The sequence below is a fragment of the Gymnoscopelus braueri genome, assembly GCF_963280865.1.
Source record: "Gymnoscopelus braueri genome assembly, chromosome: 9".
Lineage (NCBI taxonomy): Eukaryota > Metazoa > Chordata > Actinopteri > Myctophiformes > Myctophidae > Gymnoscopelus > Gymnoscopelus braueri.
In genome coordinates, this window is record NC_137610.1 from 23,988,418 (window position 1) to 24,006,059 (window position 17,642).

The 17,642-nt window shown below is 40.4% G+C and overlaps 1 protein-coding gene across 2 annotated transcripts; it reads right to left on the bottom strand.

Moving 5' to 3' along the window:
• Nucleotides 1-935: 935 nt before the first annotated feature.
• Nucleotides 936-17,388, bottom strand: LOC308091494 (putative polypeptide N-acetylgalactosaminyltransferase 8). Of its 2 annotated transcripts, none has more exons than XM_080437147.1 (11): nucleotides 16,921-17,388; nucleotides 15,139-15,403; nucleotides 14,260-14,426; nucleotides 10,534-10,717; nucleotides 10,086-10,283; nucleotides 4,430-4,544; nucleotides 3,603-3,758; nucleotides 2,826-2,963; nucleotides 2,259-2,354; nucleotides 1,313-1,480; nucleotides 936-1,149 (listed from the first exon to the last, which is right to left on the bottom strand). In XM_080437147.1, exons 1-11 carry the CDS (start codon nucleotides 17,099-17,101, stop codon nucleotides 1,015-1,017), a joined length of 1,803 nt encoding a protein of 600 aa, XP_080293273.1. In that variant the 5' UTR covers nucleotides 17,102-17,388; the 3' UTR covers nucleotides 936-1,014. The 2 variants fall into 2 exon arrangements, with proteins under 2 accessions (XP_080293273.1, XP_080293272.1); XM_080437146.1 differs by having other exon boundaries at nucleotides 3,573-3,758.
• Between the last annotated feature and the right edge of the window lie 254 nt (nucleotides 17,389-17,642).

Consider the following 17,642-nt stretch of genomic DNA (forward strand, 5'->3'; position numbering starts at 1 on the left):
GTTACAGTGCAGAGGAGAAAAGAAAAGAGGGAGAAAAAAAGAAAAATAACTCAATCAAAGGCAGTGGCAAACAGAAAGGTCTTTAGTTGTGTTTTAAAAGAAATAAGAGTGGCAGCAGACCTGCAGTTTTCTGGGAGTTTGTTCCAGATATGTGGTGCATTAAAACTAAATGCTGCTTCCCCACGTTTATTTGTGGTTGTAGGAACAGAAAGTAGTCCTTTCCCAGATGACCGGAGAGGTCTGGATGGTTCATGCTATCGTACAAGATCAGACCAAATTCAAACCAATTGAGACCGGATGAACACAGTAGACAGACAGTTGGCAGCCTCTGAGAACAGAATGTGCACATTCTGCTGTGACTGAAATCCTACTATGCTTTTGTTTATCTGCACAGATGCTGTTATGAGGAAGCTGCCTTGAAGCCTAACTGTGTAGTGGGGTGTGGTGCCTGAAGAGCTGATTAAAATGGGGAGCATCTTGGGTGGATTGCTACTGCACTGGGGTTGGTTGATTCGATAGCCTTCCTCTGCCTAGTGGGAATGTGCGTTCAAAGTTTCACGGCAATCGGACGCTGCGTTTATTTTGTTCAAAACAAGCCACTCCTGCAAACTTTAGATGCCAATCTTAGCCAATCAGGATGGATTATGAGAAATCGGACAGATCCGTGTTGATCACATGACTACAGAGATAATGTGTACCGATTTGCGTGATGTTTGGACAAAATCTGTAGGAGTAATATCAAGAAATGTGTTTTGCAAAGATCGGCCTCCTGGTGGCGCAATAAAAGGCCCATGTGAAAAATGCAGGGCAGAGGTTTTTCCCTTGGCCTCTAGGGAGTGTGCGTGCAAAGTTTCACGCTGATTGGTCCAGTAAGTTAAAGGTAAAAACATGAATCGGCCTGTTATAGCGCCACCGTATGGCCGATTTGAAAAATGTAGGGTGGCATTTCTTCCTTGGCCTTGTGAGTCACTGAGAGTGACAGAACACAGACCACCATACTGTCCATGCTGCACGCTAAAAGTCTGTGATGACATGCTGAATCTGCCAGTGTTGTCTGCTGCACGGTTGAATGATAAGCTCATAGTAGGAGCTTTGTCCCTGGGCAATCTCCAGACATCTTTTAGTGGCCCTGTTCCTTATTTGGTGACTCTGCAACATCATGAATCAGAATCAGTTTTATTGTCATGGTTATTGAATCAGAATTTGGGGGAAATTAGCTAAGTTAGCAACTGTCATGGTCACCTATAACATGGTCATATTTCGTTTCCAGAAGAAAAAAAAACACATTTTAAACGCCCTCTGGGGGTCTTACTTGTTTAAAGTCCCAGTGCATGTGCAGTTCATTCTGCCTGGCTAGATCACAGCTCTCCAGGGTGGGATTGGTCCCACTGCCTGGATCTACAAGACAGCGGTTGTTGTTGTACTTGTGAGATCGAAGTCCTCCCACGATGATTTCACCCTCTGTCTTGTAGAAACAATGCTGAGTGACAAGGATGAGAAATTAGGCTATACATGAGGCGTAATACTGCTTAAAGCTGTAATCTGTAAGGGCTAGTACACACTGTAGGATATTTGGTCCGATTATGCTGCCGTGGACCTTTTTTGGCGTTTGCCGACAAAACCCCGACCTGGCGCAGATCGGGCGTTGCTCGCCGAGGTTTGCTTGCTGTGTGTGAAAGGCTCTGCGAGACGAACCGGCCGCGATAATGGTGCTCGGCGATGCCTTCCCGAGCGTTTCTAGATATCTAGCAGGTTTGATATTTGGCTCTGTCGCCGACTGGACATCATATAGTATAAACGGGGTTACGATCACTCCCCGAGGAGATTCGTGCTACAGCCAATGAGAGCAGTTATTACAGTATGCTTGAATCAGCAGCATGGACCAGGAAAGTCCCGACGCTACGCAACTGGTATAAAACATGTCGAACACGTGCGCTCCTCTGTTGCAGCCAGGTTTTTATTTTATTTAATAGGTTGCAGGTATGAGGGGATATAATTATTTTTGTCCTATAACCTATTTTTGTCACCAAAAATAGGTGATCTACAAGCTCACAACGGGTCGCATCGGGACAAAGTGTCACTCAGCGAATGACACTAAGTAGATATACACACTTTGACGCTTTATAAATCAGTTATTTGCGGTGAGCGACACTTTTCTCCCAGCACCGCCCACCCACCCACCCACCCACACACACCACACACCACACACCACACACACACACACACACACACACACACACACACACAGTGTTGATTACCTGTGTTGTTTCTGTATGGCAGCTATAGAGGATGGGAATGTTTCCAGGTGTGACTCCCTGGTCCACACAGAATGTCCTGAGGAGGCTGTTGTGCAGCTGTTGCAGGTCAGCACAACGCCAGGGTAAGAACAGTTAGCATTAATCCATTAAGAGCTGAGGCCATTTCTACAAATGCCTTCTAAATCAGTAGTTCTCACTCTTTCAAGATTTTTCAAACATATAAAAACATTGCAGATGTACAAGCTCACGCTGTGAGCTAGTATATCTGCTATTTTTGAATGGCCAACGCTAAAATCGAAAATGACACAAATGCTTTCCCGGTTATGACTTTGAATCAATATTACCATTATTAAAATGTCTTGCCTCAATTACAATTGATGAACAAAAAAAAAAGCGCAAATAGCAGATCTACAAACTCACAACACGTTGCGACTCAACCCGTTGTGAGCTTGTAGATTGGCTATTTTTGTCCACGATATCTAAACAGGAGGGGGCCTAGTACAGAGACCTGGCAGACTCCCCCCAGTCACATAATGTTTACTGTGGTTAATGAAGAATGAACCTTACCGTTCCATAAGCCAGGAGATTGTCCCATGGGTCTAGACTAGTGTACACGTTCTCCAGGTACCACTTGAATGGTTTACATTTCAGCTTCTCTCTGAGCTTCTTCCTCTCCGACACGTCTCCAATATCTATCTTATTATCCTGTATGATAACGACAGGTCAGGTTTTGAATACACTTTAGAATACAACCCAGGACTTATTGTAATGAATAAAACATGATTTAACCAATCTGTATGGGAGAGTACCGGTGTGTTAATATAATATAAGATGGTCTCCCTATGCTCTTCCATTGAGAAATGTAGACCTTGGAGTTGGGTACGGCACAGCGTGGTTGACAATGTCAATGAAGTTATTTGAAGCACAGCGCACCGGATTGGACACAAGACCACCATCTTTATTGTAGCACGGACATCGTTTAAATTACCTCTGTCCGCCAAGAGAGGGCAAAAAACATGGATTGCTCCAATACAAGTTGTCAAAGACCCAACCAAATCTTAATCTTAATAACATTTTAGAAATGTAGGAGAATTTTTCCTTTCTAAGCGTAGAAGATTTGGCTTGAATGGAAGGAAGCCTTGTGTGTAAGTTGTGAGTAGTATTTACCCTACCGTGTGCCAACAGCTATTGTACAGTAGCTACCAGCCAGACGTGAAGATTTGGTGTTACAATAAAGAAATAGCAATACCAGTATGGGATATTGGATGCATCAGTTGTCTAAGTTGAATCAGGCAGATATGGATTCACACCCACCTTCAAAGGAAGGTTCCAGGCAATCTTCACATTGTTTTTATACTCATCCATCCAGATCTCTGCAACTCTCAGGGCATTCCTCTTCATTGTGGGCCCCAGGTCTGGCAAATAGGGCTTGTGGGCCCTCTCAATGTGGGCCACCTTGGAGCAAGGAACAACCTCTATGCTCCCTCCACACGTCCACACCTGACCGGGAACACACATATCACTTAGGCCACAATATAGTACATTCATTTGTCAGAAGGCAGTATAATTTCATTAGTACTAGTAGTTACAAAATCCCCAACCTTAACCACATGAACCCCAGTATCCCTATTCTGGGGCAAATATTCAATCATATAAATGTTATCCATATACCCTTTAAAATATATTAATTTGACATACCATTTTGCAAGCATTCAGAACTTTAAAGGACATCTTCACCCATTTCAACCAGATCTCTTCTTATAATTGGTCCTCACTAATGCTCAGCCCCATCTGTGTCTCAGAGGAGGGCTGTGGACAGTTCAGAAACCTGCCTACCAGTGACATCATCGATGGGGAATCCAAGCTTATAGAAAACTGCAGGCTTTCTATTCCTGGAAAGTTAGCATAATGGAAGTCATTGTTCTCACCTTAATACAAATCCAAACAAAAAAATGTATTGAAAAAAGAAAATGGTAGGCAGGTTTCTTAAATGCCCACAGCCTTCTTATGAGACACAGACCGAGTAGATTTTTTTTTTTACCATTTTATCATGAGCTTTAGTGAGGACCAACTATACGAAGATAGGTTGAAAATGGGTAATCTCAGTCCTTTAAATGATCTAAGAATACACCATTGTATCACTGTATTACTGAACGGCTGAGCTTACTCACACGGATCCCCAGTTCTACATTCTCTCCTCCATACACCATCATTCCACCGTCCAGACCACCAATCTCTCCCAGGAAGACCCGATCCGCTGCAAAGATGCCCATGACAGAGGGGCTCCTGAACACAATCAATATGTAGAGACCCAAGAATCATACTGTGCATTTGCAGAGGGCACAGGCATGAATGTCAACACGCCAAACTAACACAATAACACTGGAAATGTCATGCTGGAAGATTCTACCTTTGAAGCAATATTTTACTTGATTTTCTTTTTTGTTAAGGTATGGGGACCATCTGAATCAACAGAATTCATCATTCATAACAAGCAAAATGAATTATTGAAATGTGCAATAACTATTTAAAACAAGTTACAAAGTGCTTTACAAAACAGATAATAAGTCTGTCCAAGATTATGATAAACAAGATAAAATCAAAGTTATAACAAGCCATCAATTAATATAAAACTGCAAGATATTCGTGTTTTAAGAAGAGATTTAAACAAAGTTATTTAGTTAGCCTGCCTGAGAATGTATGCTTTTATAATCCAGAAAGAATTGGATGGATCAAGCGTCCATATGCATTGTCTGATGTACAATTATTCTTGATCTAGCACCTTCTCACTTAAACCACATGAGCCCTAGCACCCCTATTGTGTGGCAAACACTCTGAGAAAATAGCCAATCTACAAGCTCACAATGCGTTGTGTTGTAAGCTTATAGATTGGCTATCTTCAGTGAAGAGATTTAGTGTAGAGAGGAAACAAGAAATGACAAAGTCATAATATACCCGCTTGCGGCAGGCTGTTTTTGCCCCAATCTGCAGCACAAAATGTAAAAGTTGTCATCAAAATAAAATCTCAGCCATTCAAATGCAACAAAAATAACTCCACAGAGGTTCATTGGTTGGCTACCAATATAAAGTGTGTGTGTGTGTGTGTGTGTGTGTGTGTGTGTGTGTGTGTGTGTGTGTGTGTGTGTGTGTGTGTGTGTGTGTGTGTGGTGTGGTGTGGTGTGGTGTGGTGTGGTGTACAATATCAATGATAGTGAAAATAATTGATCTACAATCTGACAGATCTGCTATTTTCACCAGCTGATATAGTTACTTCATAATGTAGCCTACCCTTACCCAAGTCAAAACTACAGTGTTTCACTTAGAAATGTATGAACAACAAAAATGACGAGACACACACACACACACACACACCCAGGAGGACTGGTTGATAGTGTTGTATGCATTGTTCCTGGACAAAAGACCGGTGGTGACCAGTTAGTATGAATTTATGTATGAAAGAAATAAACTATTTTCACAATAAACTAAGTGAGTCCATAGAATACAGGTAGCGTAAGGGCAGTCATGTTAAAAACATCAACAGTGGTGGAAAAAGTACTGTAATGTTTTACTTAAGTAAAAGTATCAATACTGCAATGTAACCCTAACCCTTTATAAAAGTGAAGCTCACAACGTGTCTTTTGATTTCACTGTTTGAAACAGCTAGGCTTGAGTTGTAATGCATAACTGCAAGTTTGCCCTTTGCACTACTGGCGTAAATGAAAGAAAAACCCAAATGGGTCCATTTGGTTTCATTAATGTCTTTTGTAAATGAAGTATTCAATAAAACGTCATAATAAAAAATAGCAGATGTACAAGCTCACAAGGCGGCGATGCGTTGTGAGCTTGTAGATCTGTTTTTTTTCTGATAAAATGCAGCTGATTTTAGCGTCATACCTTACATGAAAAATGTTGCTACAGTAACCTTGGTTGTAGTGTGTAGTCATTCATTTGTAAACAGGGCAGTCATGTTAAAAACAGCAACAGTGGTGGGAAAAGTACTCGTACTAGTGTTGCCATGTATACTAATTACCGCCGTCCGAGCTATGTACCGATAGGCACAGAATAGTAAATGATGTTGTGGGGACTGCGTTTGCCCCAACTCGCCGGTCTCTCCCCGCACCCGCCCCCCGCTACTGAGACCGGGGGTAAAAAGGCAGGTCGCGTGAAAGACAGTATTATGTTGAGAAAATATGAAGTCATTACAGCACCATAACATGGTGAATAAATTTTGTTTTGGGATGTACAATACATGAAAATTACGAGAGTAATAATGCGACTTGCGTCGATAACTAATGGGGAGCGGACAGTAGCGCGCTTGGCTAAAAACAGTTAGTTAGTAACATCATACAAGCTAACTATTAGCCAAAATCGGCTAGCGCTCGGAGGACTGCATAGTCCCATAGCTTGGGAGGACGAGGCCGCCCGTTCAGAGTATGGGAAAGTATCCCATTGGCTTAAACGACAGCCAATGACGCAAATCTGTCGAAAAAATCTGTCGAATGCAAATGAATCTGTCGAATGATGAGTCGTAGGTCTGCCTCTGCATAGACCCGCCAGCTTTCAGCAAGCGGGTAAAAAGGAGCAGACCAAATACAGAGCCCTGGGGGCCCCGGGTCAACTGAGTAGTATAGGCAGTGGTGAGCTGTGGATTTTTCAACTATGGGGGCTATATTTTATGACGTCACGTGCACGCGCGCACGTGCACGCGCGCGGGCATGTGCACATAGCCACTCAGCTCAGTGCTAGTTGAAATACTGTATTCAACATGTGATTATTAATGTATTTATATTTCTTATTATTTTGTTGCATTGTTAATTTGTTTTTTTTATTTTTGTTTCAATTAATTAATAATTTTATTTTCCTTTTAGTTTTATATAAAAGCCCTTTACATAGATTCACCCACACATAAGTACTTAAAATAATCAGTCAACTTGTCTTTACTTTAATTACTTTTTTTTTAAGACTTACATTGCTTTAAAAACAGTGGTTTTTAAAACAAGTAAAAAATATAAAAAATACCCTTTTGCTACTCACCAAAACAAAGACGGTTTTATGGAGTTGAAAGCCTACTTTACTAAATGGGAACACTGTGAGCCCCCACCTCATGTCTAATACACTTTTTGGCCAGAAAATAAAATATTTCACCGGAATTAAAACCTGTTTTTGGTTACTCCACAGTGCCCTCTCAATGGAATTTCCCTATTGACCAGATTCTTCCTTCCGGTGCAATATTTTATTTTCTGGCCAAAAAGTGTATTTTAGACGTGAGGTGGGGGCTCAGAGTGTTCCCACTTAGTAGAATAGGCTTTCAACTCCATTAAACCGTCTTTGTTTTGGTGAGTACCAAAAGTGTATTTTTTATTTTTACTACAGACGTACCATAACGTTAAGGAGAACTCCTTCTAACGCTATGGACCAGAGCTAGACAGGGATTACTTTGTAGCTCTTGTGTCCTCTGATAAGCGATTAACCCTTTCACACTCCATGGCTTTTCTAGAGTAGCCTAATGTTATGCAAAGCAGCCAGGTTGAGGCCATTGTTTAAGGTGTTAAAGACGGCTCGCCCCTGACGGTGCGTTGCTGTGTTAATGATTGACGGCTCGAGGGCGGTGTGTGCTCGCGCGTGCATGTGGAGCTGCTCGTGCATGTGGAGCACGTGCGAGCCCCCAGCCCCATAGTCTCAGAACTAAGGGGTCGCCGACCCCCCCTAGCACCCCCTTCAGCTCACCCCTGAGTATAGGGTTTAAGAGGTTTAAGATGCCATGCCTGAGCCTTCATAAAAGCAGTTCTAATGAGAATTCAGAGAGAGGTGAGTTCAGGTGAGCTCTTTGATTCTATCCAAGTTGTCTGAAACAGTAACTCCATAACTCACAACATCAAAGAGTATGAAAACCATATGGCTTTTAAATGAACCCTAAAGCTTTGGCCAAAGTCAACACAATTATGTCACCTCAAGGTGACATAATTAGTGCCACTGTATGTTTGTCATAGGTTGTCGGACATACAATATTAGCTTGTTCGACTTGTTTTAATAGAGTTTTAACTGGTAACCTATTCACAATTCAATATCGTTGCATTTTGTATCTATTTTTGCACTAGATTCTGTACTCTTTACAATTACAATTTAGGCATTTAGCAGACGCTCTTATCCAGAGTGACTTGAACCTAGTCAACAAACAACAGCAGAAATGGTCACATGAGTAGAGTTCCAAGGAAAAAAGAACATTTAGTGCTTCAAAGAAACTACCATGTCGTTGCCGTCGGGCAGAAACCAACTAACTCCATTTTTCCCCTTTTGCTTTTTTCCCCATAAATCAGTGCTATTGAACACCCTTTACGTCTGTGTGTTGATTAAACAAATATTTAACCAATGAAAAGTATTAAAAAGCGCTTCTGACAAAACCAGCTAACTCCATTGGATTCTCAAACTTTCTGCTAAACCAGCTAACTCCACCAAAGGGAGGTGGAGTTACCTGGTTTTGCTGACTCCAGGCTCCACCCATGACTGGCTCCACCAATGACTGCTCATTCAGAATTAAAATGCTCATGTAAACACCTCAATTGGAATAGAATATTCCATTCCGGTCTGATCGGAATGAATTTTCATTCGGGTTTGGAGGGGTATATACTGTACCAATCGGAATTTACCATAAAACACTTTATTCCAAACGCTCCTCTCTGTTTGGAATACATGCGTTCTTTTGCACATGTCCGCGCTTAGTAGTGCTGTCAGAATTGGCCAAAAATTATCAAATTTGTATTATTTTTTATATAAAATATTGTATGAAGTAAAACTTTAATTCAAAGACATAAGTCTATTTATGTCTCTGTATGCGTCGGCCACGGTTGGTGCTGAGAAGCGCTCGCTCCTGCGGGATAAAAGTAATGATTCATATTCTATAGCGTCATTTAATCGTCATTTAAGGCTTGTCCCGGAGAACGGACGCTCCGAGGATCTGAGCCTGTGATGGAGGAACAATCTTTACCTGTCCTTGACATGAAAAGGGGACTTATAATCAAAAGAATCTATTCAGTCAGATGAAACGTTTTTTTGTTTAAATAAAATTAAGGTAGCCTACATGAGAAATGTGACAAGTAGTAGGCTAGCCTAAGTTTTACCGTGTCTGGTACCAATGCAAAAAAAGAAACTGGTCTGAACTTGTAGATCTACTACTTTCGCATTAAAATGGCAATAACAAAGGAACACCGGCTCGCACCGCATACAAAGCTGTAGCTCATTTACATGACCCAAAGCATTCAATTCCGAATGAATGCTTTGGGTCATGTAAATGAGGAATACTTTTATTCAGGTTCCATGTAAACAGTTGGGTATGAATCTCTGTTCGGAATGAGTTCATTCTGAATGAATAAATATTGTCCATGTACTGTAACTGCAGCCACAGTGAGCTTGGAGGTGCATTCAGCTGTTCACCTTCTAACTCCACTTGTTTTGTTTTTGTCATTTCCTGAAAAATTAACATTTTGGAGTTTCTGCCCGACAGCAGAGATATCATCTGTCTAAACAACACGCTATCTAATAATAATAATAATAATAATACCTAGCAAGCATTAGTGGTCAAGCAAACAGTATTAAAGTACAACTGCATAGTATAACTAGCATCTATCCAAAAAGATAAACTTAAAATAAATACAGTCCAAGTAAGTGCTAGGGGGTGAGATGGGGTCTGAAGAGCTGAGTTTTCAGGTTGCGGTGTAAAATAAATAAATACAAAACAGTAAAACTAATGTAAAAGTGAGCTGACAAAGGGTCATCAGAGCAGTCAGTAAAAAAAAACAGGGGGGGGGGTATCTTATTTATGCCACATACTTCCCTGGCTGTGATTGGTCGTTGAGCTCGGACCATTCTGATGGGAAGGACTCGTACAAGCACCACAAGGGCCAGTCGAACCCGTGAGCAAACGGTGGATAAGCTTCCACATGGAGGTCAGTGAAGTGGACCTTATCGAACACAGGAGAGACCACCACAGTCCTGTCAGCTTTGATCCTGGCCAGCAGAGGTTCTGCCCTGAACACCACCACCACAAAATACAACAATGAGTCAACTGTTTGGAACTTTCACAACAGTTTCAGAATCTGTGCAAAATGTTCGCATCTATTTCTCCAGCCCAGAGGCTCGGAGGCAAGCTTCCAGTTTCTATTAGGGGTGCGATACCTTCTTGATAATTTGACTAATCGAAAAAGTAATCAATCAAAAGAATAATCATTACGCAAATAATCGATAGTTGCAGCCCTACTTCAAACGTATTCCTACTCACCATCCCTCCATAACTTCAATGTGGGCATCCAAGATGACCACAACATCAGCCACGGCACGTTCCCAGCCCGACAAGCGGGCCTGAGCCAGGCCCCGTTGTCGCTCGTGTCTCACCCTCTGTACGAGTCCAGGCCTCTCTTTGTTAACGAGTTTGATGTAGTTTTCTAACTGTTCTCCAAGGTCATCTGAAAATGTAACATACAGTGAAATCTAAAGTAGGCCTACACTGGACGAGGGAAAATGAACAAACAATGAATCTATGGAGCTATGGTTTCTACAGGGGAGCAGATAAAATGTGAGCAGTTCCAAGCCCAGTTTCTTCCCAGCTGTCTTATAGGATCCCAGGGTAGAGCGCACCACCTAAAGTAGCAGATCTACAAGCTACTCTGCAGGATGTGATGTGAACTTGTAGATTGGCTATTTAAACCCATTTAAACTGGGAACGCATCTGTGTAACCACTTAAACCATTATTTTATACTTTGGCTATTAAAAAATAGCAGATATACAACCTTATAGCCGCGCTACAAGCTTGTAGTTCTGCTATTTTTGAAAAATCGTGAAAAGGTGTGCACATTTTTTAATATATATATATTTCAAAGCAAACTTTTTTAACTCAAATCTTTGCTTCTGGGGGTCCATGGAACTAAATATTTTGAGATGGGGTCAGCGGCCAAATACATATCATTTTGGGTGGTCTTTGACATGAAAAAGTTTGAGCACCACTGATATAGCAACATATAGTTGTTCAGATAAATGAATACATTTGTTGAGACATTTGACAGCTACAAATGTTCGCTTTAAAATATATATATTCAAACATTTGCACATATTTTGACGATTTTTCAAAAATAGCAGATCTACAAGCTCATAGCGCGGCAGTCGGATTGAATGGGTTATTCAACAACGGTGCGCAACTAACAGGAAGGATAATAGGCACAGTAATGGTAAACGGACTGCATTTATTTATATCATAGCGTATTTAGTCTTTCCTACCCTTCAAAGCGCTTTACATTGTAGCCTACTTCACTTTCACCCATTCACACACCGATCATCGGGAGCAGTTACGGCTGCTCAGTGTCTTGCTCAAGGACACTTCGACACGCAGCCAGGAGCTGCAGGGCATCGAACCTGGAAACTTTAGATTCTGGGACGGCCGCTCTACCTCTTGAGCCACTGTCTGCCGCAGTAGGCTAAGTAGTGGTTAAGTCTGGCTGTGGGCTTTATAAATATTTAACCAATGACAAGTACTAACAAGAGCTTGTGACTAATAACTACATTGGATTATCTGCATCACAGCTTCCTTTTTCCTCAACAGTAACGGTTTTGGAGATACATCGGATACAGATTACTACAATATTGATACTAAAAATCCTAAAATATAGCCTATATATATGTAGCAGAGTGGCTCACAACCTCAGCCTGGTGGCCTGAAAGTCTAATATCTCCCCGAGCTATAGGGAATTCCCTGTATATATCTTCAAATATACTATTTTACACGAAAAACACAACTCGTGGAACCTACAATAAATAATACAGTAGGCCTATCTACTCAGTTCCCTATTTAAAAGCAGCTTCTATTGCTGCTGAGACAACTAGGACTTAAAGGTGACATAATATGAGCGAACAGACTTTAGGTATGCACCACAAAGGCCTTAAAAACAAGGCTCCAGACATCCCAAAACAAACTGGTTAGGCTACTTCTTGGCCTTACGTCTATAACTCATCTAACCCCTGCTCACTTTGCTAGGGTCGGATGGCTCAGGGTAGAGGACAGCGTATAGTAACTTGCAATGGGCCTGGTCTACAAGATAGACTACACCACAAAGACACAGATGTACCTGTCGAAATACTTAACAAACGTCAATGAAGTCCACAATCACAACACCAGAGGGAGCTCCACTACCCAGATTTAGCTCAAACAAGGGGTTAAATTCAGCTCCACTACCCAGATTTAGCTCAAACAAGGGGTTAAATTCATTCTCCTGCTATGCCACAAAAATGTGGAACGCCCTACCAACAGTCATAAAGGAGTGTAAATCCATACTCTCCTTCAAAACCGCTCTAAAATAACACTTACAGGTGGCTGCAAAGCCTAGACCCCCCCCCCCAACTGTTTACTGTACATACTTTTATTTTCTAACTGTTTCATATGATGTTTTGCATACAGTAGTGTATATTTGTCTGTGACTAAGTACAAAGGAAACAAGCCATAGGCTTTCTTGGGTTTAAAATCCTCTTAGCAGACCTTGTATTTATCTGTACTTTCCTGTGTTTTTTTTATTGCAAACTGCTAATAAAGTATTCAATCAATCAATCAATCAATCAATGTATTTTTTCCCATGCATGTTTTGAACTTGCAAGGTACCAAGTCGGTGGAGCTCCCTCTAGTGGAGTGATTGTGAACATCACTGACCTTGGTGAAATAATTACAGAGATGGGAACTGAGTTGCTAACTATCTTCTGCACAGTGATACCCTCTCTTCTAGGTGAGTCCTGGGATGGAGATGTAAACTCAATGTATTTTGTGCGGTTTGGAGCAGTGGTGTAAAGTAACTAAGTACATGTACTCATACTGTACTTAAGTACAATTTTGTAGGTATTTTTTTACTTAACTGGAGTATTTCCAATTTTCTGTACCTTTTCTTTAAGTACATTTTGATACCAATACTTTTGGTATTTTACTCAAGTACAATCTTAGTTTTGTATTGAATGTTGTTGTTATGTGTATTTTTTACTATGATCTGGCTGCAAACCAATTTCCCGCAAGGGACAATAAAGCTAACCTTGAACCTTGAACCTTGAAGTACATTTTTAATTACGGACTTTTACTTGTAACAGAGTATTTCTACATTGCAGTATAAATACTTTTTACTTAAGGGTAAAAATGTTGTACTTTTTCCACTACTGGTTTGGAGTTTTTAAGGTCTTGGTAGTGGTAGTCAACTGTACGAGGATGTACAGGCTTAGTCAAAAAGAGATTGAACCACGCCTATGACTCCAAACCACACAAAAATAAATTAGTCAGTTTGATTTTTATATCTCCATCCCAAGGTATGGTGGTAATACAAGGTATCACCTGACATCAACAATATGACAATACCACAGACTATTACAGCTATAGCCCTGAAACATGACTGTCATTAGTGTCATATCATGACAGTCGTGCCACAACTTGTTCCTGGTTTTTGAAATCTCTCCATTTACAACCCGTACGTCTACATCAACGTTCAGATTTAAAATATAAAGTGCTGACCACACGGCCATGGATGTAACAAGTAGAAACGCCCGGTCTAAGTACCTGTATCTTCCGTATTGTTCAATAAAAAGGATTTTAATCCGATCTCCGGCCATTTTCTCATAGAATTATAACGTATCACAGTGCAACATACCTTCCAACCAATAGGGTCCCGTAGTTGAAAGCATATGAAGCAAATTTTGAGAAAATGGCCACCAATCGGATTAAAATGCTTTTTATTGAACAATACGGAAGATACGGGTACTTAGACCCAGGGGTTTAAACTTGATTTATCCGTGGTTGTGGGGTAAGCACTTTATATTTGAAATCTGAACGTTTATGTAGATGTACGGGTTGTAAATGGAGAAATTTCAAAAAACAGGAACAAGTTGCGCCATGACGCTTGTGACAAATGAGCGTCATGTGAACCATGGCTAATTGGCTCTACAGCCTACTAAGCAGTAAGTACAGATACGCAGGTCAGTTCTTACGATTAGTGCTGTGGTCATCCACGAGTATAATTTCCTTCAGCAGGTGTTTGGGGGTGCGGTTGATGACACTGCGGACAGCTCTTTTGATGATCGATAGGGCCTCGTTCAAGTAAATCAACACCACTCCGATGCTTGGCAGCTCTGTGGGGTAAACCTCCTGCAGACATCTGAACCATGAGAGAGATGGACATAGTGAGACATACCCACCTGACAGCTAAACACGGTATGCTAAAAGACAACAAACATTAGCCTACTATTTGTACTTGAGTTATAAGTACCGGAGTATTTGCTTTTAAAGTACTTGAACATTCAAAAGTACAAATGACAAACTACATTTTATTGTTTAATGTCAATGCATTTGCTGTATTGAAATTTAGCCATTTTCCAAAATGAAATCAAACATTTTCCAGAAAAAAATATTGAATTGTGAAAATAGCAGATCTACAAGCTCACAATAACTCGCTGTGGTGTGAACTTATAGATCGGGAATAGGACTTGGAATAGGACTTAAGTGATTAATTCATAATGTAGCCTACTTTCTTCCCTTCCAAGAAATGTCGTCAAAAGTAACAACAATATTTTGAATACATTTTGAAATGTAGTGGAGTGAAAGTCAAGTATCCAAAAATACCAACACTCAAGCAAAATACAGAATGCAAAAAAATACTCTTAAGTACTACTGTGTACTCAAATAATGTACTTTGTTACTGTCCACCAGGACATAAGGACCCCATTTGAAACAAGCCAATGCATTAGGCTTTCAGGCCTTTTTAATCCTATTTAGTTGACCTTGTATTTAAACTGTACTTTCATGTGCTTTTTCTCTGCAAACTTCTAAATAAAGTATTCAATCAATCAATCAAACTCAGGTTTGTTTACCTCTTGGGTCTTGTATCTGGCAGATGGCGGTCCAGAGGCAGCTGGTTACTGAGGAACACATTGTATCCATATTTATTAAACAGATCCTCAGCCTCTCTCTGGTCTGCTTCTGATAGCTCATCTCCCCACGAGGCAAACAGATTGGAGTTGGGAAATAATTTTGTTACGGCTGGTTTCTCCTTCTTTTGCTCCTGCTTTTCCTTAACAATTGGAGTCTTGTGGACATTTGAGGATGCCTTTTGACTGGACGATTCCATGAACCTTACTTTGAAGAAAGAAAGAAAATATAAAAATATTGATGACTGATTGAATACTTTATTAGACAGAAATGTAAACAGCATTTTTTAATATTTATATATATATATATATATATATATATATATATATATATATATATATATATATATATATATATATATATATGCTACACCACACACACACGCACACAGTCAGAATAATCTACAAGTTGATCAAATGTGTGATGCAATTAAGATGTCATTATTTTCAATGCAGGGGGTGCACTGCAGCAGTCATACATTGTTTTCTCATTCAGACCAATACATGCTTCAGGCCTTTATAGTACTTATTTGCATAGCTTAATACTTGTACACACATACTCAAATCCATCAAGTTCAAATAAAGGGTAAAGAATACATAAAATGGACTCTTTTCATCAAGCCAAGGACAGGGGTTAGGCCCAAGTAGCAGTTTTTTTAATTTTGATAAGTCGGTAGTTGCAAGTCTAGTATTGAATTTGAAGTCATATCCAAAGGTGAATTTAAGATGAGCATTAATGCTCATTTAATTTAGAAGGATACAAATTGATCAATACAATTATGCAAAACAAAACCCACATTGGTAGTGGTAGTTAACACTTGAGTTACAGTAACACTCGAATCCTAGCATCTCTATTCTGGGGCTATATAACCAATCTACATCTGTTATTTTGACCAAATGTATTTAGAGTAGAGCGAAAACAGTGGGTGGCCTAGAATAGATTGGGAATCCGGTCGACTGTATACCAAACTCTACCATAAAAGTAGAGTTTGATCATATGCAATGCCACCATTTTATAGTAGAGTTTATTAATTTGGCTAATGGATATTAAGGAAACATTAAAACCACACCAATGCATTGCACACGCTTGTACAGGCATTCCTCTTGATGGATTATAGGCCTACATGCCATTGTAGGTCTTCTTGTGGGTTTTATCAAGCTTTTATGTACTTAGAGATCAGGGCTAAAAGGATGTTTACAGTCTGGGCGGTACTCAAACTCTTGTGTTTGTTAATTGGCTGATGTTGTGTACCCTAAAATTGTTCTTGAAATTCAGCCTTGGATTGTATGTTTCAAATCAGACATTTGCAGTACAATGGCGCCCCCGTGTGTCCATTGTGCTGGGAAATGATCTAGTTTCTCTCTCCCCAAGCATGGCCGGTTTGAACACAGGTGCACAATGAGACACAAGAAATAAATATTTGGATGTTCAACAACTATACAATGTTGCTGGTGAAATTGTCGTACTATTTAATGACCCAGAATTACCATTGGTGGATAAAGTACTCAACCCTAGTACTTGAGTCAAAGCTTAGATACTCCTAACCTAATTGTATCCATTATATGGACTATCAGTTGAACTCAGATCATATTTGAAGGCTGACTTATTTTCTTTATTTTATTTTAACTCTTGGAAAGATTTTTTTGTTATTGAAAATCTTTTGGCGGGCAAAACAACACTGCAAGGTGGTCCATGTCATCAATGCTGCAGAGATATTCACTCACCCACTTTATTTAGGTTCTGTTCAATCTGCTCCAGTTTTCGCCTCAGAACCTCTTGATCTATGAGCCCCCCTCGAAGAGACTGGTCCATTCTCATGCTGCTTTGTATATAAATGATGATATACATTAACAGCAAAAAGGATCCAATGATAATTCCAATTGTTCGCAGGCAGTACGTCTTCATAGTTGCTCCTCAGGAAATATTAATTCCGTCCTGTGCACTGGGACCATGAGGGGGCTTTCAACAGACCTGTATAACTCTTTCAAGAGGAACAATAAAACAAGCCTTATCTAATCAAAGATATCATTGTCCATAGTACAGTAGGTACTAAAAGTGGAAAAGAAAACTGAAAACCACATATTAGTTCCAAAAGGAACTACATGGGCTACAGAACTTAAATAGCGTTATTGCCATACAAGAAAGTAGGACAGAGTCAGTGACTTATTGTTGCCACCAGCCGAGCAGCAAGGGCGTCTCTCTCTTTAAGTGCCCTAGGTACCTGGGAGATGGATTGCGGAGAAACGCCACACCCACCATCAGCTCCCAGTAGCCAACTTACCGCATGTCTATCCAAATCGATGCCCGGGATCAAACCCAGAACCTGGGTTCGATCCCGAGCGATTCAAAGGCAAGTGATCTACTGGCTGAGCTACTTATTGCCATGAGGGTGATTTCATCAAGTCTCAAAGGTAGAGTTCTAGATCAGATAGCTGATAATGTCAAA

Bases quoted from the DNA above. Each gene is read 5' to 3' on its own strand.
- LOC308091494 (XM_080437146.1), bottom strand. From the start codon at position 17,101: ATGAAGACGTACTGCCTGCGAACAATTGGAATTATCATTGGATCCTTT. The intron at 3,759-4,429 runs GTGAGTAAGCTC...GTTCCCGGTCAG, and splicing joins ATGTAGAACTGGGGATCCGT to GTGTGGACGTGTGGAGGGAG. The intron at 2,964-3,572 runs GTGGGTGTGAAT...GTTATCATACAG, and splicing joins CCTGGAACCTTCCTTTGAAG to GATAATAAGATAGATATTGG.